Source organism: Callorhinus ursinus, unplaced genomic scaffold, assembly GCF_003265705.2.
Source record: "Callorhinus ursinus isolate GAN/ISIS: 27379988/994484 unplaced genomic scaffold, GSC_fseal_2.0 scaffold12, whole genome shotgun sequence".
Lineage (NCBI taxonomy): Eukaryota > Metazoa > Chordata > Mammalia > Carnivora > Otariidae > Callorhinus > Callorhinus ursinus.
In genome coordinates, this window is record NW_027397074.1 from 68,902,735 (window position 1) to 68,929,648 (window position 26,914).

The 26,914-nt window shown below is 39.7% G+C and overlaps 1 protein-coding gene across 8 annotated transcripts in view; it reads left to right on the top strand.

The window, feature by feature from the left end:
- Positions 1-26,914, top strand: part of NRF1 (nuclear respiratory factor 1) — a 147,727-nt gene that overhangs the window by 86,588 nt on the left and 34,225 nt on the right. For 6 of the 8 annotated variants that reach the window (XR_012380324.1, XM_025865597.2, XM_073899190.1 and 3 more), the window contains exons 6-10: positions 12,297-12,455; positions 13,251-13,448; positions 14,063-14,164; positions 17,962-18,120; positions 20,610-20,767. Coding sequence is in view for 7 of the 8 variants with exons in the window: in XM_025865597.2 (XP_025721382.1) it covers positions 12,297-12,455; positions 13,251-13,448; positions 14,063-14,164; positions 17,962-18,120; positions 20,610-20,767 (776 nt within the window). In the remaining variant the exon portion in view is untranslated. The remainder of the gene's footprint in view (positions 1-12,296; positions 12,456-13,250; positions 13,449-14,062; positions 14,165-17,961; positions 18,121-20,609; positions 20,768-26,914) is intronic. The other 2 variants (XM_025865602.2, XM_073899191.1) reach the window with 1 other exon arrangement.

The following is a 26,914-nucleotide window of genomic DNA, read 5'->3' on the forward strand; positions in this document are numbered from 1 at the left end:
AAAATGAAAACTTGCATTTCTAGGCACCTTTAAGAATAGTGACTAGAGGCGCTCCTGGGTGGCTCAGTTGTTAAGCGTCTGCCTTCGGCTCAGGTCATGATCCTGGAGTCCCAGGATAGAGCCCCGCATCGGGCTCCCTGCTCTGCGGGAAGCCTGCTTCTCCCTCTCCTACTCCCCCTGCTTGTGTTCCCTCTCTCTGTGTCTCTCTCTGTCAAATAAATAAATAAAATTTTAAAAGAATAAAAAGAATAGTGGCTAGAACTTATCCTACATCTGCCTGCCTCCTGGCTATGAGTTGAAGGAAGTTGAGATAAGGCTTAGCAGAAGAAATCATTAATTTAGTGTAGATTCTGCAACCCCAGAATTAATGAAATCATCTTTTTTAGAGATTTTGAAAGCCAGGTTAGCACAATTTTATAGGATACTTCAGACCAGAAACCAGAGAATGGGCTAAATTGTGCTTCTCAAACTTCAGTGTGCATGAGTTACCTGAAAGTCTTGTCATTTAAATTCAGACTGTGAATCAGTTGGTCTTGAGTGGAACCTGAAAATCTCCCTTTTAGCAAGATCCCAGCCAATGCTGCTACTAATTACCAGACTACACTTTGAATTTAGGAATTACATCGTTGCTTGAAGAGTCTTTAAGCAATGATTATGATTTTGCTAGTGGGAAATCAGTTCTGCTCTTTACCACACTTGAGTCCAATAGGATTCTCTTGTTCTTGGGAAGTTGTAAATCTTCTTGGAATTTGTCTTAGAAGAGATCCAGGCAAAGATTATAATTATAGAAGAAACATCTCTGGAAAGACCAGTCCAGGATTATTGGTTAAAATTCAGTCCTTTTTGAGACAAAGAAGGCACTACATAATGATAAAGGGATAAAATCAGAAATTAAGAGAAGTAACAACTGGTACCATAGAAATATAAAGGATTATAAGAGCATATTGTGAAAAATTATATGCCAGTAAATTGGACAACCTAAAAAAAAAAAGGTAAATTCCTAGAAACATATACTCTTCCAAAAATTGAATCAACAAGAAATAGAAAATCTGAACCAACCAGTTACTAGTAATGAAACTGAATTGTAAAAAAACAAAAACAGAACACTTCTGGGGCACCTGGCACTTGGCTGGCTCAGTCAGAAGAGTATGTGACTCTTACCCTCAGGGTCCTCCACGTTGGATGTGGAGATTACATAAACAAACAAACAAACACATACTTTAAAAAAATAATTAACAAATAAAACAAAAAGCTCCCAACAAACAGAAGTCTAGGACCAGATGTCTTCACAGGTGAATTCTACCAAATATTTAAAGAAGAGTTGATATCTGTTCTCAAACTATTCCAAAAAATAAAGGAGGAAGAGAAATTTTCAAATTCATTCTGTGAGGCCAGTGTTACCATGATATCAAAACCAGAAAAAGACACTACAAAAAAGAAAACTATAGGCCAGTATCGCTGATGCACGTAGGTGTAAAAATCCTCAACAAAATATTAGCAAACTGAATTCAATAATACATTTAAGGAAAAGATTTCACCATGGTCAAATGGGATTTATTCCAGGAATGCAAGAGTGGTTCAATATTCACAAATAAGTCAATGTGATATATCAAATTAACAAGAGGAAGGTTATAAACCATATGATTATCTCATGAGATACATAAAAAGTATTTGACATAATACAGCATCTGTTCATGATAAAACTTTCAACATACTGCGTTTAGAGGGAACATACCTAAACATAATAAAGGCTGTATATGAAAAGTCCACAGCTAACATCATATGCTCAGTGGTGAAAAACTGAGAACTTTTCCTCTAAGATCAGGAACAAGACAAGGATGTCCACTCTTACCACTTTGATTCAGCTTAGTACTGGAAGTCTTAGCCACAGCAGTCAGACAAGAAAAAGAAATAAAAGGCATCCAATTGGTAAGGAAGAAGTAAAACTGTCACTATTTGTAGATGACATGGTACTATATATAGAAAACTTAAATACTCCACCAAAAAACTATTAGAACTGATAAATCAGGTCAGTAAAGTTGTAGGATACAAAATTAATATACAGAAATTTGTTGTTTTCTATACACTAATAACAAAGTAGAAGAAAGAGAAATGAAGAAAACAATTCCATTTACAGTTGCACCAAAAAGAATAAAATACTTAGGAATAAACTTAACCAAGGAGGTGAAAGACCTATACTCTGAAAACTGTAAGACATCGATGAAAGAAATTGAAGACAACATAAACAAATGGAAAGATATTCTATGCTCATGGATTGGAAGAATTAATATCATTAAGGGGTGCCTGTCTGGCTCAGTCAGTCAGTAGAGCATGCAACTCTTTTTTTTTTTTTAATTTTTTTTATTGTTATGTTAATCACCATATATTACATCATTAGTTTTTGATGCAGTGTTCCATGATTCATTGTTTGTTAGAGCATGCAACTCTTAATCTCAGGATCATGAGTTCAAGCCCCACATTGGGTGTGGAGCCTACTTAAAATTTAAAAATTAATTAATTAATATCATAATTTCCATACTTCCCAAAGCAATCTACAGATTCAGTGCAATCCCTATCAAAATTCCAATAACATTATTCACAGAATTAGAACAAAGAATCCTAAAACTTGTATGGAATCATGAAAGACCCCAAATAGCCAAAGCAATTTTGAGAGAGAAGAACATAGCTGGAAGTATCACAAATCCAGATTTCAAAATATACTACAAAGCTATAGTAATCAAAACAGTGTGGTACTCGCACAAAAAATAGGCACAAAGATCTATAGAACAGAATAAAGAGCCCAGAAATAAATCCATTTTATGGTCAATTAATCTGTGACCACAGAAGCAAGAATACACAGTGGGGAAAAGACACTCTCATCAAAAAATGGTATTGGGGGGGGCGCGTGGGTGGCTCAGCCATTGGGCATCTGCCTTTGACTCGGATCACGATCCCGGGGTCCTGGGATCGAGCCCCGCATCGGGCTCCCTGTTCAGTGGGAAGCCTGCTTCTCCCTCTCACAAACCCCTTCCTTGTGTTCCCTCGCTCGCTGTCTCTCTCTCTGTCAAATAGGTAAATAAAATCTTTAAAAAAAAGATAGTATTAGGAAAACTTGACAGCTACATGCAAAAGAATGAAACTTGACTGGGGCGCCTGGGTGGCTCAGTCGTTAAGTGTCTGCCTTCGGCTCAGGTCATGATCCCAGGGTTCTGGGATCAAGCCCTGCATCGGGCTCCCTGCTTGGTGGGAGGCCTGCTTTTCCCTCTCCCACTTGCCCTACTTGTGTTCCCTCTCTCACTGTGTCTCTCTGTTAAATAAATAAAATCTTAAAAAAAAAAAAGAATGAAACTTGACCACTTACTTTCACCATACATAAAAATAAAACTCAAAATGGATTAAAGACCTAAATGGGAGACCTGAAACCATGAAACTCTTAGAAGAAAACATAGGCAGTGATCTCTTGGACATAGCCTTCACAACATATTTGTGGATATGTCTTTTCAGGCAAGGAAAACGAAGCAAAAATAAACTATTGGGACTATGCCAGAATAAATATATTTTACACAGCAAAGGAAATGGTCAACAAAACCAAAGGCAGCCTATTGAATATGAGAAGATATTTACAGATGATATATCTGTTAAGGGGTTAATATCCAAAATATATAAAGAAGTTATACAAATCAATACCAAAAAACCAAACAATCCAATTAAAAAATGGGCAGAAAACCTAAATAGACATTTTTCCAAAGAAGACATACAGATGGCCAACAGACATGAAGAGATGCTCAGCACCACTTATTATCAGTGAAATACAAATGAAGACCACAATAAGATATCACCTCACATCTATCAGAATGGCTAGTATCGAAAAGACAAGAAATAAGTTTGGTGGTAATGTAGAGAAAATGGAACATTTGTGCACTATTGGTGGAAATGTACATTGGTGCAGTCACTGTGGAAAACAGTGGAGGTTTCTCAAAAAATTATAAAAATACTGGGACTGTGGGGCACCTGGGTGACTCAGTTGGTTACGCAACCAATTCTTGGTTTCAGTTTGGGTCATGATCTCAGGGTCGTGAGATCGAGCCCCACATTGGGTTCTATGGTGCGTGTGGAGCCTGCTTAAGATTCTCTCTCTCCCTCTTCCTCTGCCCCTCCCCAAACCCTTTGCATTCTCTTAAAAAAAAAAAAAAGACTCTTTAAAAAAAAAATAGTGGGGCGCCTGGCTGGTTCAGTCAGAAGAGCATGCAACTCTTGATCTTGGGGTCATGAGTTCGAGCCCCACATGGGGTGTAGAGATCACGTAAATAAAAAAACTTAGGAGTTTTTTTTAAAAAATAAAAAAAATTAAAAATAGAAATACAGTGAGATCCAGTAATTCCACTACTGGGAATTTACCCAAAGAAAACAAAAACGCTAATTCAAAAAGGTATATGCACCCCTGTGTTTATTGCAGCATTATTTACAATAGCCAGGATATGCAAGCAGCCCAAGTGTCCATCCACAGATGAATGGATAAATAAGAGGTGGTATATATACAATGGAATATTACTCAGCCATTAAAAAGAATGAGATCTTGCCTTTTGCAGCAACAGGGATGCACCTACAGGGTGTTATGCTAATGAAATAAGACTGAGAAAGACAAATACTGTATGATTTCACTTATATGTGGAATCTAAAAAACAAAACAGACTCTTAAATAGAACAAACTGGTTGTTGCCAGAGGGGAGGTGAGTGGGGGGATGGGCAAAATAGATAAAGGGAATTAAGAGGTACGAACTTCTAGTTATAAAATAAGTCGAGGAGGTGAAACAGTAGGGAATGTAGTCAATAATGTTGTAATAACATTGTATGGTGACAGATGGTGAGCACTTATTTTGGTGAGCACTGAGTAATATATAGAATTGTCAAACCAGTATGTTGTACACCTAAAACTAATATAAATATTCTATAGTAATTATACTTTTTAAAAAATCTACTACTTTTTCCCTTGTCCCTTCCCTTTCCTCACCTGAACTTATGTCCTCCTCTTACTCTCACTGGGGCAATCTTTGTTGCTTTAATAGTCCCTTGGGGCGATGATGCAGGAGGATAGTAATTCCTCACCAGTTTTCAGGAAGAACCTTAAGAAACATTCAGCACAGTGATTGCTTCATTAGGAAGAAGTTATTCACAGGTCTTGACATGTTTTACTTAGAAAATATTCATCAGCTGTCAATTTAGGTTTTTTGGGTGTTGTTTTGAAAAAGCATAGGTCTGGCCTCCTACCCAAAGAGTAGAAACAGTATACTAAGTGAAATAAACCAAACAGAAAAGATAAATATTGTGTGTGATTCTGCTTAAATGATGTATCTAGAATGGGCAAATTCATAGAGACAGAAAGTAGAGTTTACCAGGGCCAGGGAAGAGTAGGAATGGGGAGTTATTGATAAATGCATACAGAGTTTCTGTTTGGGATGATGATGAAAAAATTCTGGAAGTAGGAGCGATGGTTATACAGCATTGTGAATGTACTTAACGCCACTGAATTGTACATATTAGAGTGATAAATTTTATGCTATGTATATTTTATGACAAAAACAAATTTAGTAGAGTTGTCTTCAAACTTGGCCACATAGTAAAATCACCTGGAGAACTTAAAGTCCTAGTGCCCAGGCCATACTCCAGACCAATTAAATCAGAATCTTTGGGAATGAGATCCAGGCATGTATAGTATTTAAACTCCCCAGGTGATTCCAGTGTGCAGCCAACTTTGAGAACCACTGTTGTAGATAAGAGTCCCAAATTACTTCTCCCTACTGTAATGTCAAAACCGATATGCAAAGTAGGCTTTTCCTACCATCTAAAATTATCAAAATATGTTTATATGATGCCATTCAACATTTTGTAAATATTAGGTATGCAGGATGAGATTGAGAATAACAAAATTATTGGTAACAAAATTACTGAATTCTTAGGTAGAACATAGCATATTTTGAGTAGAGTAAAAGAGTAATGATATATTTAGGAATACTAATAGAAGGCATATAAAGGCCTATAAATTCCATATGCAGGATACAACTAGACTAGAGGAAAATATTTGCAGATTATATGGCAAGTAGTAATATCCAGAACATATTAATATGTCCTTCAAATTAATAAGAAAGAGATAATTAGAAAAATAAGCAAAGCATTCTGAACAGTTCACAAAAAGAAAAAAAATAATCACTAAATATATAAAAAGATTCTCAACCTCACTAGTAATGAAAATTAAAATAATTACCATTTCCCTCACATTCGATGAATCAAAATAAGAAAGCTGGATAATAAAATTTGAGGGAGGGTGTGAAAAAAATGGGTCTTGTGTGTATTGTTGATGGGAGTGGTATTGGTACTTTTTGGAGGACAATTTGGCAGTGTCTATTAAAATGTTAAATGCAGGGGCACCTGGGTGACTCAGTTGGCTAAGCATCCAACTCTCGATCTCAGCTCAGGCCTTGATCTCAGGGTTGTGAGTTCAAGCTCTGAGTTGGGCTTCATGCTAGGCATGGAGCCTACTTAAAAAAAAAAAAAAAATTAAATGCATATGCCTTCTAACCAGCAATTTCACTTTGCTGCTAGAGAAATACCCACACCTATGCACAAAGAAACATTTTTACAAGCACTGTAAATAAATGCTTATCAGCAGGAGAATGGTTAAATAAAATGGAAAAATCTATATCAGGGATACTAGGGAACTACTTTTTCTTAAAAATGAGATTATTCTAGTTGTACTACCATGAGAAGATCTCTGTGACAATATGTTGAGTGGAAAAAGTGAGCTGTAGTAAAATATGTACAATATCATACCATTTGTGTTTTCTTTCATCACTTTAAAACTGCTTTTCAGGGGCACCTGGGGGGCTCAGTCGGTTAAGGGTCTGCCTTCGGCTCAGGTCATGATCCCAGGGTCCTGGGATCGGACCCGCATTGGGCTCCCCACTCAGCGGGGAATCTGCTTCGCCCTCTCCCTATGCTGCTCCCCCTGCTTGTGCTCGCTCTCTCTCGCGCTCTGTGTGTGTCAAATAAATAAATAAAATCTTTAAAAAATAATAAGAAAAATAAAACTGAGCTTTTCCATCATATATTTATGTAAACACATAGAATTTGGCCTATAAGGAAGGATGTTCTGCTGCTGACAGGTGACTGGATTGGCGAAGGTATCAAGAGGACTTTGTTTATTTAGATTTTTGTACAGAGGAGTACAGCTGAGATGAGGTAGCAGAAATGGACCAATCTGAGACTCCTTCAAAGGGAAGGTAGAATTTTAAGAGCAATTTGATGAACGCGAGGGACAGTTTGGTAGGTTGATGGGGTATGAAGACAGACAGCAGAAGGGTTGGCTTGAGAGAAGAGTCTTGAAATGAGTGTCTTCATTGACTGTCCCTCCTATTCTCTGAATTTTTTTCCTTCCAAACTTGTTCTTCCCATGTTTCTATGGAATATGTTTAATGAGGAAATGAGATTAAAAGAAGCCAGTGTTTCTGCTGGTGCTACCAGGGAATGGGGGATACAGGATTGGCGTTTCTAATAAGGAAAGTCACTTTCATTATTTCTGTGAACCAGAGGTCAGTGGTAGAAATCATTTTAAATAGCAAAAAAATCATTTTGCTTTTGCTTTCTAGTACCCTTTAAATATCCATTTGAATATAATTGAGTCTGTTGACTTTTAAGTTAAAATAGTGAAGCCACAGTCTGAAAATTCTCGTCTTCCTTCTCTGCCACATTCCTGTTTCCCTTATAGGCTATAGAAAACATGACCTGCCAACACAATTTGATTTCAGCAGCTTTCTCTTGAAATTTATTACATATACTCTCATCTCTTAAGTAGATGGGGAGTTGGCAAACGTCTTGAGAAGCCTTTTCTTGGTAACTGAATCAAAATAGACACCAGGGGCCTCAAAAACCCTAGGACTTGGGTACAAGCACACAAAGATGGAATGAGAGAAGATGGGCACTTGGGAATGTGTAAGGGCAAGACAGCAAAGAACCTACTGAATTTACGAGTGGAAAATTTCTAACGTAGTGGGAATTGTCTCATTCGGGTTGGATTAAACTTTTCAGAATTTCAGAAAATCTTTTTTAAAACCATCTATGGTTTCTACATAATCTTCACTTTTGACTGCCACTGGCAGGAATTTGATACCATTTTTCTTTGCTGAATGTACCCTGGAAGGAGTGGTACTTCTACTCTTTGCTGGTTTGGGGTGGGTTTCCTGACCAAGCGGGGCACTTTAAGCCCATATAGAACCCTAAATAAGAATGAGAGGCTCGGAAAGCTTACTGCAGCCCAATTAAAGGACAGCCTGAGAGGGTAGGCTTTACCTTTGCTGATCCTGTTGATTGTCTCCTCTGGGGATTAAAGACAAACCTTCCTTAACAAGCACATTGAGTAGGTTGGGTTTCCAAAACTCTCCAGGACCAGTAATTAATCCAGCTGGTAATGAGAGCACAGTGCTGAATTCTGGAAAGAAATCATTTAACTCTTTCTATACTGAATAGTTCATTTTCCCTTAATGATAGTCCCTTTAGCCTTCGCACTGTTTATTTGGGACAGTATAAAATAATAGTCTGGTGGAAAATCGTCTTTTTCAGTGAAGTCACATCATTTCTATGCATTTAAAAGCAAAGAATGGTCTTCATCCCCCAAATGTACAGACTTGAAAAGTCAACTTTTATAGTAGAAAGTGCTTTTTACCTCTTGTTTTGATATGGGGGCAAATTTATACATTTGATGATTAGTAAAAAGTTAAAATCTACCTCTGAGTTAGAACTTGTATACCAGCAGTTAAATTTCACTCTGGTCCCATTTTTTAATTTTTGGTGGAGTTTTGCCTGTGTACGCAACCTTCCCTGTGTGTTGCTTGTTTCTCCTACTCTCTTCTTCCCAAGACTTTGAGACATTTCCATCCAGAGATTTCTAGCACATGGAACATCTCTGACAGCTGCCTAGTTCTAGTTTTCTCTTCTAATTATGGTTACACTTGAGTCCCATTTTCTGATGATTTCCATTAGTAATCTGCTTGTACACTTTAAAAAAAAATGCTCAAATATCCCACAGAAAAAATTGCCTAAACCATCTATGCATTGGGGCGTGTTGGTAACAGCTTAATTCCTCAAGGCACGGAATTGGCCTCAGTGGTCACTTTTTGATTCTAGCATTCTTTATTTCTCATCTTGAGCCATGTTTACACAGATACATATAAACTCATACTTCCATCTCCTTCTGCCTTTTTCCCCATACCCACCATACCCACCTTGGAAAACTAAGGATAAATGTCTTTCCATACATCACAATGTGTTTAGTACTAGAAAACCATTTCAGAACATTTTTGACTTTTTCTTTGAATTTGAGAAAAGGGCTGATGACTGAAGTAATAATAGTAAAACTGCTGTTAAGTCAGTGCAACTATGTGCATATATCCCCACTATCTCTGATCCTTTGAATTGACCCTGTATACTTGCCATTAGCATTTTGCAGTTGAGAAAATTAACATTCAGAGAGAGCTGGGATTCAGAGCCAACTCTCTGAGTCTGGAGTTTGTGTTCTTACTGACTGATTGACAAGAAGTTGACTTGAGAAGTAGTCAAGAGATATTTCACAAAGAATGTGGGATTTGCTGGGCAACAAGGAACAAGTGTCAGCATTGGAATAGTAGCTTGAGAAGGTGCTCCAGTAAGGGGAACAAATCAAAAGGATAAAGCAGGAATGAGTTCAGTTCATAGATAGTGCAGAGATTCACCTAAATAGGACCAAGGCTGCCTGTTGGCAATTAGGAACTGAGTATGCTGGGAGGCTGGATTGTGGCGGGCTGGAAAAGCTAAACAGAGGAGTCTAGTTTGGTTGCTAGTAGTGAGAGGCCATTTGAAAGTTTTTTGTTTTCATTGTTTTTTTTTTTTTTTTGAGCATAGGATCTGTGCAGCATTTAGGGAAATCTGTCTGTCAAGGATGCATGGGATGAGGAAGAAAGGGGAGAACCTGGAATTCCATAAGAAGGTCAGCTAGAAGGATGCACTAGCCTTGGGCTAGGAAGTGGGGATGAAGGTGGGTCTGGAAAAGAAGAGATGGAGAGCACAGACATTTCAAAGAAGAAAGAATTGAACTTGCAATGAGTAGCTAGATGGGTGTTGAAGGAAAGAGGTAAAGCTGACTGAGATTGAGCTTGACTGTCTAGGGAAAGAAAGTGGGGTTCTACTAGCAAAGACTAAGACTGAGAAGACAGGTAGTTGGAGAGAAGGCAGAGGAGGGTTTTAAATGAGTGTGCACTGCCCACACTTCCCGTAACCTGTGAGTCCTTGAAACCCAGTGAAAACCTGATGTGAGAGAGCCAAAAAAACAAGACAGGATGGAAGGTGTCTGTCACCAGGTGCCAGGGTGACCCAGGGCTGAAGAATGTGGGAAACCATGATGCGACTGGGTGCGGGATCAGAAGCTCAAAGTCATCAGAATTGGAGAATGTATGGGGTTCCAGGTGGTATTGGAGCAGACTCTTGGTAGCCAAGTGTTTTTGACAGCGAGTTCTTCTGGACACTGTAGTCTTATGTTAATTTAGAGCTGTTGAGCCTTACATCATTATCTCCAGACTCTGCTAGGTATGGATATTCAGAACTCTCCTTTTGGAGAGTGTTAATGGGATTAAAAGAAAAGAGAGACTTGTGAAAGTGTGTGGTATCAGTATATTTTTGCATTTGAGAAAGCCATTATTTTTTTCCCTTGAAGAAACGCAAATATTGTGTGTGAGGATTAAGGCTTTTCCTTCTCCCTGTATCTGAGGCAAGAAAAAGACACCCTCCCAGGAAAGCAGGATAAAGGGGAAAATGACTTTGAGATGCACTTTCTTAAAATAACTGAAGGAGTGACCTCATGAGCCAGCGGATAGCCTGGGTTTGCAAATGGATACTTTCTATTAGCCTGCTGCTTGATGCCGCAGAGCCAAATATATACAGAGTGTATTATATCATATCCTGTAGGCAGGAGACTGTCTGGGAGAGATGGACTTGGGGAGGTGAAATGGCAGGCTCCGCACAAGGATCGATGATGTAAATACAGTCAACCAGAGCTCTCCTCGTTAGGGGAAGCATTACTGATTTGGGTTCATGATTCCCTCTTATATAATAATTGGTATCAGCTTCTGGTAAAATAATATTCAAATAAGAACACCTGATATCTCAGTAGGCTCTTGAATGTAAAACTGGTGTTGTGCTCATTCTCCCATTAATACTTAACCATTCCCATTTCTGTTTTCTTTTTCTCTTTTATTACTGCAAGCCCATGTCCTTGGGTCTGACTCATTGCTAAAATTGTCTTCTCCTTTTGGTCTTGAGCTGTAGGGGCAGTATGGATGTGTCCTTAGTTGGAGGATACTGCTTCTCTCTGGAGTGTTGCAGAGGTTAAAGGGAAAGCAGTAGGTCCAGGGAGGAATGTTATAACTTGATAAACTGCTTCTCTTGCCAAAATTCATTGTCAGCAATTAAGAGTATTCACAAAGTAAGCTCCCCTTCTCCTCCAACATACACACTCAGTGTGGTTACTGTGCCAAGAGATAAAGAATGGCAGTTGTCTCTGGTTTAACACCTGCCTGGTCTGGATTCGATTTGTGAAATAAATCTGAATGAAGTCCATAATGTGTTTAAGATCACATATGCTCACTCTATGTGTATGTCAGACTCAGAGACATTGGCCTAGCATACCAGAAACTTTCTGGAAAAGCTTTAGGGTTATTTTCCCTTTTTATTAAGTAGACCCTATTTCCCATTTGTAACCAACCACCTTCCTGAATGTTCTTACTGTTTATAGTAGTTTTTCGTATGATTCTCTGGGGTTTTCCAGATGCACAGTCATATCATCTACAAATAGTGATGATTCTACCTGCTCCTCACCTCTTATTTCTCTGATCTGTTTGCCCTGGTTACTACCTCCAGAACAATGTTGAAAACACATCGGCTTTGTTTGACACCTTAAATGTGTGGAAAGCTGCTGTAGGATGGAAATGAGAGAAATAGCATCCATAGTATCTTAGGCAGAAATCAGACTCGTTGGCAGGTATTCTTGATCTTCTAGGGCCAAATCAATGAAATATAGCTTAAGGTATACTTTACCAACATATGTATAATTCTCAGCCACCCATGGAGCTATGGTAACCTGTGGAAAAACAACGGGTTCTCATCAGTCACATTTTGGAATTCTCTGGGACCCTCCAGGAAGGCTCTCTGTTTTAGACACAAGCACACCCCAGATGTTTTTCATGACTGCTGATGACCACACTCTTGTCTTCCAGGCCCAGCTTCGGGCATTTATTCCAGAGATGCTCAAGTACTCCACAGGTCGAGGAAAACCAGGCTGGGGCAAAGAAAGCTGCAAGCCCATCTGGTGGCCTGAAGATATCCCATGGGCAAATGTCCGGAGTGACGTCCGCACAGAAGAGCAAAAGCAGAGGGTGAGGGTTTCTCAGACCTGAGTAGCCTGGTGCTTTTCCACACTGAATCAACTACCTCAATTCTGGGGGTTCTACTTCTTATGCTAAAAAGTCTAAAAACATATGTGTGAAAGTCAAACTTGTCTCCCAGAAAAGTTTGATACTGTCTGATTTGTAGCCTTTCCCATTCCATCACTTCATCAGTATAAAGACTCGGGGCAGGTCCATGAGTTTACACTTCTCTCTGCCTACTTGCCTTTTGGGGCAGTTTTAATATTATGAGGTGCTTGGAAAAACTGAAGAAGCGTTAAGAAGAAGGATTAATCACTCTGAAGACTTAGAAGATGTCCTTATTTCTGGTTAGCAGGAACCACTGTTGAGAAATATAAATATAGAGTTAAAGAGATAAGAAGTTGGCTGAGTCTGATAATGATACTTCTTTTTAAAAAGATGGGCTCAACTAGATGTCATCCCTTGCTTTTTCTGCATATTTGTTTTTTAGTTAGCCTGGAAGTTTATTGAGAATCTTAATATAAAATTCTTGACAAAAAAGTCAACTTCTTTTGTGAGTTGGCCTCAGAAAAACCCAAAAGCTAAACCAGGCTTTGATCAGGAAGGAAACTAGTAGGAAATCTTTGGTGCTTGGTGCTGAATTTCTTTGTGCCACAATCAGTCTAAGGGAAATAACCCTGAGGGAGCTTATTCCGTACAGGTTTGGTTTGGTTTGATAAATAAGCACCTGCTTATTCCATAGTGGGGCTGAATAACCAACATTCTTTGTGACTTTAATGTGCTTGTCTGGTCTTTTGGTGACAGGTTTCATGGACTCAGGCACTACGGACCATAGTTAAAAACTGTTATAAACAGCATGGGCGGGAGGACCTTTTGTATGCTTTCGAAGATCAGCAAACACAAACACAGGCCACAACCACACACAGTATAGCCCATCTTGTACCATCACAGACCGTAGTCCAGACCTTTAGTAACCCTGACGGCACCGTCTCACTTATCCAGGTGAGTAAACCTGTGGTTCTCAGACTGTGGCTTCTGAGGTGGATCAGCGGGCACCTCACCTCAGACTGGAGAAAATTTTTGTCATGCAAACTCTTAATTAACTTTTTATAGCTTCCCGAAGTCTTTCTATCTGAAATTGATTTTTGAATAATACTTTAAATTGTTTGCAATTTGTTAAATACAGAGCTATCGGTAGCTTTTTCTTTGTTTTTTCCAAAACAAAGCACTGTTAAATTGGCTACTTTTGTACTGTTTCATTCTATCAAGGACCAGGAGCTATTCCTTCAGAATTAGCTCTTCTGAGGTAAAACATAACTTGTTGGTAGATGGGGAACCTCTAAAATTCCAATTGGGGTGAAAGTAGAAAGTTGGTTGACTGATACTAGTTTACTGGTGGTGAAACGTGATAGCTTCTGATATTGATTTATTTGGTTGAAATAAAATTCTGAACCTCATGTAAGTATCTGAGATATGATTTTAGTAACGCATTTCACATTACAAAGCATATTAATCATTACCTTTGCTGAATTTGGGATTACATGAATCTTAACTTCTGAGTAAGGGAGAGGTAGAATGATCCATCCGCTGACAACACTCTCCGTGTTTTTCTTTAGGTTGGTACAGGGGCAACGGTAGCCACATTGGCTGATGCTTCAGAATTGCCAACCACAGTCACTGTTGCCCAAGTGAATTATTCTGCAGTGGCTGATGGAGAGGTAAGAAAGAGGATTTGGTCTGCGTCTACTTAAAATACTTAAATGTGTAGGTGAGGGAGTAGTTAGAGTCCAGAATATAAAAAGACCGGGTAGCCGACACATCTGCAGCATTATTTTATTTAAGCCTTTTAAAACATCAGACCATGACAGTTTTGTGGAGTATCTTATGCTGTGTGTATTAATTGTAATAATTGAAATTATAATTTTACATTTGCAATATAGCATTTTGTATAATACACAATAAAAAGAGATTATCCATGTAATACTTTTATGCTGTGAATCCCAAAGATTTAATCATTGGGCTTTATTAAAAAAAATTGATTATTAAGACTGGAGCTACTGAAGAATTCTTTGGAGGGATAAAAATATTTGTATATCAGTGGCCATGATTTATAACATTTTAAATATGCCTTTGAAAAGACTTTATGAGAAAATCCTTCTCTACCAAAATCAAGGTAATTATGGGACGTTAACCTAATGGTAGCTAGCCTTAATTGAGCACTTGGTAAGCTAAGAAGAATAGGTTCTGTTATCTTCACTTTATAGATGAGAAAACTGAAACATGTAGAGGTTGGGTGACTTGTCCAAAGTCACGGAGTAAGTGTTGAAGCTGAGTAATGCATTTAGAAAAATGTTGTCCAGGCTCTGAGCTCTGAGCCATTTGTGAAGTTCAGGAAAGGGTTCATTAAGGCACTGTGGGCTTTTCCCTTAAAGGTACCAGTATGGTGTAGCCCTGAAGCTTGAAAAACAGCTAACAAATGTCAAAGAGCAGTATTAGAAATAAAGCTAAAAGTATTATCTCATCCTTGTTCACAACCATGGGGCTTTCCACTCAGAACACCACAGAAGTCATTTTCATTTGCACAACTCAGGAAAGGGAGAGAAGTAAGAAAGATCTCATGGCTAGGGAGATGAAGAAAACACAGCCAGGCTCTGCAGTCGGCCAGCAGGAAGTGAGCCCATGTCATGCTGCACTGACGCATTAGATGCGTGAAGTGGATTTACACGGGAACCCTGCTCGCAAGACGCTCCTGCTGTCTGGTGGGGGAGAGAAATGTCTACATAAATGAACGCTGTTCCATGCTGTAGAAGATGCTGCAAAGTGGTCTGTGCCTTCAGGAGAGAATGTTTCCAGCTAGGGAGTCTGGGAAGGTTTGGGGGCAGGAGCAGCATTTGGTTTTACAGTATAGGAAAGTAACAGTCGACAGGATATTTACTTTTATAAGTATATAAACATCATGGAAGAGCATGGATTAGCTGAGGGAAAAATCCATCTCCCCAAACACTACACTTGATCTTAGCCAAAAGGCCGAGAAGCGATTCCCCAAACACTAGAACTGGAGGACACTAGATGACACTAGAACTTGAAGTGTGAAAGAGAGAAAAGACAGTGGTGGGTACATTCACAAGATTTCTTACTCTCTGACTTAACCAAAGTTATCAACCATATCTCCCTACTGAATGTTTCCTGATACTATTTAAAGAAAGCAGCTCTGTTTCTTAAACATTTCTCTAGAGACTAATTCTTTGAAGCCCATTTTACTAAATAACTTCACATATATAGTGGTAATTAACATATTCAGAAGTTCACGGAAAAATAGGAAAAATTTTTAAAAAATCTCAGTGACTTATCTACGGCTTTGTCAGCACACCATTTTTAAGTCATCGATTGTAGGAATGGGTGAATGACAGAAATAGCCTGCTGGTAAATACCCAAATTCAGTCAGATTTAAAAAAAAATGTAACTCTTTGCACACTTCCAGTGAAATAAAAATGGTATGAAGAGAAGCAGCACAGGTTATCTCAGAAAGGGACAAAATGTCTTTAGATTTCAAAGTGTGATTTATTTGCCTTCTCATTTCTCCTAGATGTTGACATGGTTGTTAGCATCTCAGTTTTGAACCATAAGAACTGGAATTACTCAAAATATCTCACTGCTTAGGGCAGATAAGACCACATCAAGTTAATGAAACATTATATCAGATGACTCAGTGAAAACATCCTACTGCCTTGTATTTCACATCTTTTCTTCCAAGGAACAGAAAGTACTGTACAAAAATAAATGATACCTATACTTTTAGAAGTTGTGAGGTCATTTTGTTATCCTCCTTAACCTTGCCAGTGAGACCTCTTGCCATTAGACTACACTGCCTTCAACATCCAGTTAGTTACATTTAGTTACATTTGTCTCTTCTGGTAATATATGGTCTCCCAAATCTGTTTGAATACTCTGTCCTGAGAATGCCCAATAATCTAAGTCCAGTTGACCCTTGAACAACGTGAGAGTTAGGGGCACAGACCCCCTATGCAGTCAAATTCACATATAACTTTTTGACTCCCCCAAAACTTAACTACTAATAGCCTAGTATTGATCAGAAGCTTTACTGATAACATAAACAGTCAACTAACACATATTCTATATGTTATACGTATTATATACTGTATTCTTATAATAAGGCAAGCTAAAGAAAGTATTATTTAAAAAATCATAAGGAAGAGAAAACATGTTTATAGTACTACACTGTATTTATTGAAAAAAAATCCCCTTATAAATGGACCCACACAGTTCAAACCTGTGTTATTCAAGGGTTGACTGAAGTTACAAAGAAACAAAAAATCTCTAACCTTAGTCAGCTTAAAACTAATTAAGGACACTATAAGTTACATAGACATTTAGAAATGAACAAGGAAATAGGGGCGCCTGACTGGCTCAGTGGGAAGAGCAGGTGACTATTGGTCTCAGTATTGTGAGTTCGGACCCCACGGTGGGTGAAGAGATTTCTTAAATGAATAAACAAACTTTAAAAAAAGACTTTTGGGGCACCTGACTGGCTCAATTGGAAGAGCATATGACTTTTGATCTCAGGGTCATGAGTTCAAACCCCATATTGGGTGTGGAACCTACTTTAAGAAAAAAAGAACAAGGAAAGAATTTGAAAATAATATGAAATAAACTATGTTGATTTCAAAATATTTATACAATTTCAATTTTGATGGCATACTTACAAATGCAAATGGGTTTGAGAATTTATTCTGTTGTGTTATAAGACCACCAGTTGGTAATGGTGATATTAATTGCATGTAAGTGTCAGAAAAGTCAAATTTGGAAAGAGAATGTTATGTGATCATAATGGTATATATGGTTCTGTTAGAAGAAGAAGAAGAAGAAACCAAAGTACAAAGACATTGAAGACATGAATTTTAAGCTGAACCATCCCACATGTAACAGTAGAACAACTTATTCTAGATGGTTTTTAATGAATATCAGTTTACCTGAAATATAAGTAGGCTGAAGAACAAGTAGGAAAACATGAATAAAGGAATATGTTCTCCATCCTGCCATTCAGTAAACACTTTCTGAGCCCTGTGCCATTTACATAGATTTGATACATAGAGGAAAATAAAGACTGCTCTTGCTCTTAAGGAGCACACAGGTAGGTGGTAGAGAAAAACACATCAAAGCACAATGGCAATGAGGTAAGGATCTAGAGGAAGCAAGCCCAGGGTGCTATGGAACACAGAGGAGAGATCCTGAGCCTCGACCACAGGGGAATAGAGGGAGTTGTCTGGACTCAAGGTTCACCTGAGGTCAGACAAGAAGCAAAGGTGGGAGTTGTCGTGTTCCTATCGAAGGGAACAGCACATGCAGTGCATCGCACTGGGAGAGTGTGGAAGAGAGTGGTTCACTGTAGCTAGAGGGGTAAGAGTGACCACAGTTTGAAGGGCCTCATTGGAGTGGGTCTCTCAGAAAAGCATTGATGCTAACTGTACATCCTCTGAATATCTTTCCCTCCTAGGGCTTGGGGCCCTTTCTCTGGGACATGGTGACATCCGGCATAGATAACCACACAGTGGCTCCCAACAGATGGAAAGGGAGAGCAACAAGAGCTCAAGCAAATACAACTAAAGCACTGAGACTGAAGAATAGGAAATTCCAAAGAAATGTTAACACCCAAGTGATTTATTTATCACCTGCCATTATTCTGAATAGAAATCTCTTCGTCTGCTTCTTCTTCCTACTTCCTCTCTACCCTTTGCCACCATCCATTAATCTTTCATGCCATATAATTTAACTTCCTTAAAGTATACTGTATATGGCATCTTTCTAATACCATTTTTGCTACGAATACAGTTGTAACTAAATGTGTATACATTAAATTGCTGCCATTGGAGTCTGAGTATTGGGAGAGCCGCACTAGGCCAAGCTCTGCAGTGGGATGGGCAAAAATATAGAGGGGCAGATCTGGAAAGAGGAAGACTGTTTAATGGCAAAAGGTGACAGGGGCTGGTCAGCTTTGGCTGGTGTTTTGAGTGGAATCATAGACCATCTGCAAATTGGCAGTGTCACTTGCCATTTTAAGTGGCATCATTTGCAGTGACACTCACTGGAGCAATGAAATCAAAGAGATATTAACTCTTGGGAAGCAAGAGTTTTGTGAGTTCCTGAGTGGGCAACTTTGCAGCTCTAAGGGGGAGGAAATGGGATGTCTCTGCCTCTTAGTGATGGGCTTTGAAGGCTTGCTGGCATAATCCACTGCCTATGAGAACTCAGGGCAAATACTAGGGTAGTTCAAAGGAATGTCCCATTTTCTGGGAGGCTTTTGACAAGCATTCTGAGAAGCACTGTCATCGTCTTAAGTATGGTAATAGAAAAGCAGGAGGCATTTTAAGTATCTACCTCTCCTAAGCTTGTGACACTTTCTTTGGGACACAGTTAATATGCAAGCACAAGCTCTCCACTCGCTGGGCCCAAGCAATGTGAATCAGAGCTCCAGTGAGCACAGCTGACATCCGGAGACCCAAACCCATAGAGATATTGTACCTGAGCGGACTGATTTATCACCTACCCTAATTTCGCTTAGAAATTGCTTTCACTGCCCCTGCCCTTTTTGTTTTTGAGGGGGAATAATTAATCAACTGCACTTATAGAGCAAAATGGACTAAAGTAGCTAGATACAGGTATCCAGGACTGAGAAATCTCTAAATGCAAAGCATTATACTAAAAGGAGTGGTTCTCAATCAGGGTATACCCTCCCCCCCCCCCCCAGGACATTTGGTAATATCTGGAGATGTTTTTGAATATCATGACTGGGGAGGGTGCTGTTATCATCTAGTGAGTGGGTAGAAGCCAGTGGTACTGCGAAACATCCTACAATGCACAGGACAGCCCCCCCCCCCAAGCAAAGACTTGTCTGGCCTCAAATGTTAATAATGCCAGTGCTGAGAAAACCCCTGTCCTTGATCTAACAAAACTAAATCCTAGTCTGTTCTCTCACCAGATAAAAGTTTTTTTGTATGTTTTATTTTGTTTCTTCATAATTCCTCTCCACTAAAAGGAAAGCCGTTTTTGCTACATTAAAAAAAAAATGTTTCCTGAATTCGGCAGTTTCCATCAAAAATTAAAATATATAATAACTTTAATAGACAGTCCCACCTCTAGGAATTTACTCCATAAGTAGACTCCCATAAAATATACAATGTGGTATGCAAAGATATTCATCACAGTACTGTTTGTAATAGCAAGAGACTAGAAACTTCTTAAATGCCCATTAAAAGATGGCTGGTTAAATAAATCATGGTGTGCTTACATACTACAATGCTGTGCAGCCATCATTATGAGTCATGAATGAATGAAGTAGTTTTATATGTTCCAAAATAGAATTACTTCAGAGATGTATTGTTGGTGAAACAAGCAAGGCACAAAAAGATAATGTAGAATAAGCTGCCATTTTTATTTTTTAAGAGGGAGTAGGAAGGGGGAAATAGGGAGAGAGAGAGAGAGAATGTGTGTGTGTGTGTGTGTGTGTGTGTGTGTGTGTGTGTGTGTGTGTAAATATGCTTGCATATAGAGAGAATGTCCCTGCAAAGACACATAAGAGATAGGTAACCGTAGCCACCTCTGGGCAAAAGGTCGGGAGTACCAGCATTGCATATCCTTTGGTATTTGAATTTTTTTAGAATTATATTTATGGTCTATTCAAAAATTCTAACTTTTGAATTTTATGGTTTATTCAAATTTTTTAATCTGAGCCGTATTAATACATTACCTATTCAAAAGAATTCATAAGAATAGGTAATACATTGATTGATACGGCTCCGATATTTCAAAAATTATTTAAAAGTATACATTGGAAAATCTTGCTTTCTGTCTCCTAGCCAACCTATATCCCACAACTCCCCTCCCCGCCACACACAAGGAGGAAAATATTTTCAGTGGTTTCTTTTGTGTCCTTCCAGAATTTCTTTGTGCAAATATAAGCAAATTCAAATATATATTCTAATACCCCCCTTTTTATACACAAAAGATAGCATACTAAAAACCCTGTTCTGTACATTGTAGGTCATGTTAATTTAAAAATGTGTATGTATTTGGCTGAGCACGTAGCAATTTGTTATAATCCTTTTGTGACTTTGATTCTTTACTCTCCTGTCCTTTCTGCCTCAGGTGGAACAAAACTGGGCCACGTTACAGGGAGGTGAGATGACCATCCAGACGACACAAGCGTCAGAGGCCACCCAGGCAGTGGCCTCATTGGCGGAGGCCGCGGTGGCAGCTTCTCAGGAGATGCAACAGGGAGCTACAGTCACCATGGCACTCAACAGGTGGAGGCAGGGCTGGGGGAATACACGAGGACGGTGAATCTGTCCCTACCTACGGGTCGAAAAGAGAAATGTGGTACCTCTGTCACAACTGGCGGTTGGAGCTTAACATTAACACTCTTGGCCCCTAGGGTATTGTAGTTTGGCTTCTAATCGGCCTCCGCTCACCCCGTTACTGCCCCACCTCACCCCACAGCAACCAGTCCAGCCTTCTGACTTCCAGCTCAAGCCTGCTGATAGAGGGACATCAATCCGTTTTGCTTTATCCTACCTTGTGCCCTTTATCAGACCAAAAGCAGCAGGGTTTGAGTACCTTTGGGTTTTTAAAGGGACCAAAGGATATAATAAAGCAAGCAGCTTCAGGACTGATTTTCCATTTACCCTACAGAACAAATTGCTTTAGTCATACTTTCACTCCTACAAAAGAAACTTTTTGTTAGAGGCATTAATCGATGTTTGGACTGGTTGAGAGCTGATTTTACTGACTTTTCAGGAAATTTGTTTCCCTTGCTTATCAGTAACTTTGAAATGAGTTTTATTTAGATTATTAGGAAAAATAACTTAAATATTTTTCTTCAGGTATGTTTAGGAAAGGTGCTGCAGAATAGGATACTCCAGTGAGAGTTTCCAAAACGATATTGTTCCCTGCTTGCTTCCTTCTGTTGGTTGTTGACAGAAGAGATCATCCCTATATCATTCTTTTTCTCTTCATTGCTGACATAATTTTCTTTTCAGTGGACTCAAGCATTTTACTTAGTAGTTAATTGTGTGGGTCTTGAAGCTAGACCATCTGGGTTTACATTGCAGCTCTGTCACCTACTAGCTGTTTGACCTTGGATCATTTACTTGAACTCAGTGCCCAGGCTTTCCTCTTCTGTGAAATGGGTGTAATAACAATAGCTCCCTTGTAGGGGTGTTATGAGGACTGAGAAAGCCACTGCACGCAAGATCCTTAGATCAGTGCCTTGCATATGGTAAGGCTACTGTCCCCATTATGTGCCACAGCTGTGAGCCTCACAGTTAGCCACTGAATTCCTATGACCTGCCTGCACTCTACTGGGGAAGGTTGTAAAATAAGGAGTGCTCTAAGATACAATGTCTGCCCAAAGAGAAGTCCTACTGTTATCTTTGGGGGAATTGATTTAAGTAAAACACTTTGTAAACACTAGTACTCAGCATAATTCACTATTGAATTGTGTAGTACAGACCATGAACATTGTAGAAATTCAGAGGAAGGGGATAACCTCCTCCAAAATATATATATAAAAAAAAAACAGCCAAAGTTTAGATTGGTTGTGATAGGTAACTAGAAAGTCTTGATAGGCTTATGTACGAATGATTTCCATGTGGCTGTATAGTATGGGGACTGAGAAGGTTCTGAGGTCACGCAGATTCAGGTTTGAATTCTAGCTCTGCCACTTACTAGCCATTTGATCTTGGTTTCCTCATCATAAGGATAATTTTCATCATATAGAATTTAAAAAGATTCACTGAGATGATATATATAAAACTCTCATCAAAGTGTCCAACCCATAGTTAGCACTTCAAGAATTAGAGTTGTCAGGGCACCTGGGTGGTTCAGTCGGTGTCCGACTCTTGATTTACACTCGGGTCATGAGCTCAGGGTTGTGGGATTGAGCTCCGCACTGGGCATGGAGCCCGCTTAATATTCTCTCTCTCTCTCCCCGACCCGTCTAAAAAAAAAGAAAAGAATTAGAGTTATCATTGAAATTGCATTTTAAATTTTGTCTATTCAGAATTACTTACGATGAGAAGAGATTAGAAATAGAAGGCCAGTTAGGAAGAGGCAGGCCAAGTGTGCCTTGTTAAAGCCTTGGAAACTAAAGTAGTGAGAGTGGAGATAAAGTGACTGGGTTTGAAGGGAGTGTGGCCAGAGTGTGGTTGATTAGGTATGCAACACACACACCTCCCAGGGGTACTCAGTGAGTCCCCAAGTGACCTGGGATTGAAACTTTTTCCTTAGCCCATTGAACCATGTGGCTTTTCAGTAACATGAAAGTCTTATTTGACCCCTTGCACTTTGGCCCAACCCCACTCCTTCCTTTGAGAGAGGATGCACGGATAAACTTCCTAAAAGTCATGGCCAGAGTGAAAACCTCCCTCTTGGTCTGGTAACCCCTCGCTGTGGCATGGAGCCTAACGGGGCCAGCATTAAAGACCATCAAAACTTGATTTCATTGAGCCAACACCTTGGATATTCCAATGAAGTGTGAGTGTCCTGGGAACCCTATACATAGTGGAAAATATGAGGCACCTTCTGGCTCCCTTTAGTGTAAGGACCAGGGCTTATTTCTAAAGGCAAGGAGAGTAATGGTTTCCCCTGAGGGCTTGTTAACAAGCTCAGATGCGGCTGAGGTGGCTACAGTGTTTACTCCAAAGGAAGGAGAATGCTGCTCACTCTGGCATGGAGGAGGAGTAGAGATGTTGAAATCTCTTTGCAATCAGAGAGTTCAGCGCCTTGATGAGTGTTGGGGGATGGTGTGTTGCTCTGCTAGATGTGAAGAAACCAAGCCCGGCAGCCAAGACTAGACTATAGTCGGGCTACTAGGGGCTTTCTGATTCCAAGCGAGGTCACCCACTGTCTAATGCCAGGAGGTTTGGACTTAAGACGCAGACCCCTGGTGTTTGCTTCTTTGTGGAATTAGACAATACTCCCAGCCTCTCTCTGCAGGTTGTGTTGCTGGAAGTCATCTTAGTGAAAACTACACTGAGAAATCTGGTCTTTGTTCCCATGGTAACAAAGCGATTTCATAGAGCTGCTTCCATCTAGCCTGTTTCAGGTGCAGATGGAACAAGCATGGTTCTTTAATAATCACCTGCCCCACTGCTGCGCTGTAAACAGCAGATGTGGGTGCAGAGTGAGGAGTGAAAGGCAAGCTGCATGATATGGCAGGTGGGGAATAAGAAGGCAGAGGGGCTCCTTCATCTGCTGGAGGGGAAAGGGGGGTCATTTAGGACAGATGCAGGACAGACCTTTTTTCAACCACACTATTAAAAGAGTTTTGTGTAGCAAGTCAGAACAAGGGCCCTGGACTCAAACAGCCTTCAGCCCACCCTGGCATTATAAATAACCCAAAGAGGGTAAGGAGAAATTGTCATTAAGAATCTGGAAAGAGGGACACCTGGGTGGCTCAGTCGTTAAGCGTCTGCCTTCGGCTCAGGTCATGATCCCAGGGTCCTGGGATCGAGCCCCACATCGGGCTCCCTACTCAGCGGGGAGCCTGCTTCTCCCTCTCCCACTCCCTCTGCTTGTGCTCTCTCTCTGTCAAATAAATAAATAAAATCTTTAAAAAAAAAAGAATCTGGAAACAGTTAATTTTAATTATTTTCAAAATACATAATAAATCAGCACTTTTAGGAAGGAGATGGGGAGAGAATCAAAAGGAACAAATGATGTGCGGAACATTACAGCTCAAAAAACCAAAAGTACTCAGCTGAACAACCAGAGGGAAAGGAAGTGAAATCATCATTTGCTTCTTGCGATACAAAAATTAATTTGAAGTTTCAGTTTGTTAGTTAAGCCATCCTAGATTATATTCCCTCTTAAGTCAGTTTAAGTCACTACAGCCCTGGGGTGCCTGGCTGGCTCAGTCAGGAGAGCACACGACTCTTAATTTCAGGCTCCCCACACTGGGCATGGAGCCTACTTAAAAAAAAAAAATTGTCTTAAAGTCAGCACAGCCCTTGCATATACACATGCATGGTAAGTATTTATAGCCTGAGTCTACATTTGCCCTAGTAGGAATTCACACTGTGTTGTCGACACCGAGACAATTTTTACTTGTGTGTCTACTGTCTGTCATGCTGCGACTCAGCAGTATGCGGAAGCAGTGGCTTGCTTTGAGTCCGCTTCTCAAGGAACTCAGAGTTGCTCTTCTTTTGCTATGAAGACACTTGGCATAAAAAAAGAAGTGAATCCTATTTTTAAAGAAAAATTTACTGGTGTTTTTTTTTTTTTTAATGAAAGTACTATTGACTTAGAATTAGAGATATTAAAATAAAATATGGCTGCAGTGTACGGACTGGTACTTATTTGTCTAGTAAAATGGGATAGATGGCCTAGACTAGAAGCCCTCTCTGGAGATGGAGGGCAGCTGCTGCCTGCTCCTGGCTATGAAGGCTGGGCAGTTGCAGATGAGAAGCTGATGAAAACTTTGCATTGGTAACTCTGGTTTAGAAACTTACTTTTGTCAAAAACTTGTGAACAGTAGCTTCACCTTGTAAGTAAAGGGCATCTTTTCCTCGCAGTCTAGTTTGCTCACTCCCATGAGGTCTAGTGTCAGTGGTTAGGGTAGATTTGGAAATGAAGGCCTGTTGGCCGCCGGGGTGGCCACGTCATGCCCCACGGGGAAGATCCCTCCACCACTGCTATGCCTCTGGCGCCTGAGCAGGGATGAGATAACCAACCTCCCCAGCCTGGGAGCTCGGCATCCTCCTCACACCTCTGGTCCCGGATTGCACTGGCTTGGGCTGGTTCACATCCTTTCCTCTGCCAAACATATTTTAGAAAGGTGTTAAAGAAAATGACTTCAAACATGTAGAGCTTCAGATGTAATAAAATAGGTGTGATTGGGAACGGGTGCACTTCCACATCCGCGTAGCTGTCCTCCCTTCATCGCCCATAAAACTCCACACTGCAAGCCCGTGTCCAGGGTCTCCAAGACTGGCAGGACATCCCCTCTGATGGTCACAGAAATATGAGTATACAAATTGTGACAAAAACTATGGGGAATGGAGCAGTCACTGAGGTAACCTGTAAACAGAGATCGTATTTCCATAGAAACAATTCTCATTTACAGCTTCCTTCTTCAAAATACCACACTGCTGCAGCTTTTCTCAAAGAATAGACTTTTCAGCTCTCTGCGATGTCTCAGGACAGAGAGTGTGAGATATTTTTGTCATGAATCAGTGACAGCTGGATACTGTAAAATTTTCTAAGAAACATCAGTTTCTTAAAAAAATATATTAAAGATCTAGACACAATCATTAATTTTATGATCTCTTTTTTTATTATTTTTAAAAGATTTTATTTATTTATTTGATACAGAGAGAGAGACAGCTAGAGAGGGAACACAAGCAGAGGGAGCGGGAGAGGGAGAAGCAGGCTCCTGGCTGAGCAGGGAGCCCAATGGGGGGGCTCGATCCCAGGACCCTTGGGATCATGACCTGAGCCGAAGGCAAATGCTTAACGACTGAGTCACCCAGGCACCCCATAATTTTATGATCTCTAATAAAGATTTTTGAAGGACTTTAAAATTAAACTCTACCATGTAAAATGTAAAGAATAGCCTTTAGTAGTAATTGCAGATCAAAGGTCCCTTTCAGTTCTAAATTAATGTCACAGATACTGTGCAATGACTGACTGTGGGCATCGGATCACGAAGAAGTGTGTCTCACCATGGAGGGTGATCTTAGCTCTCACATGGCCTGCACATGCACCCTAGGACTGTTGAGCTTTTTGCTCAGCCTCAGTTACACCCCCAAATGTTTATGAAGGAAGCAAACAAATTTGAAATACGTAATTATGACCTTGAACTAACTCAAAGGAAGCCAGGAACTTGAAAGTTGCCACAGATGAGTGACTAGGGAAAAAAAGAGGGGTGTGTGTCAGCAATTTTGCATTTATTATTTTGAATAAGTGTCAGAGAGTATTTACATGGGGAAATACAATGTTAGGTGAAAAAAAGTAGGCTATAAAACTGCAGTATGATCCTGATTATTAGCTGTTGTATTTAAGATTAGAGGGAAATAATTTCTCTCTGTATATTTTTAAAGTTTCTTTTATATTTAATGAAACTTTAACAAGTATGCTATGTGTATTTTATTATCAGAAAAAATAACTTTTGAACAGAGACCTAAAAATTAAAAAACAAATCAAATTAGTAAGAAAGGGAGAATTTTCAATTTAAGGGGACTTTTCTATCCATTGGGTTTCTTTTACTGCTTCCTAGAATCCCTACATTCCCCCAGGGAAGTGATTATGTCAGTTGCTTTACTTGTCTGCTGACTTTCACAAGTGAAAGTGACACTGTTGAGTGTGGTACATGTTGCTTTGCCCACAGTAAGGACACGTCTACCCTAACCAGTCCAGGGCCCTCGTCCCCCAATCCCACCTACAGCTCGTGACTA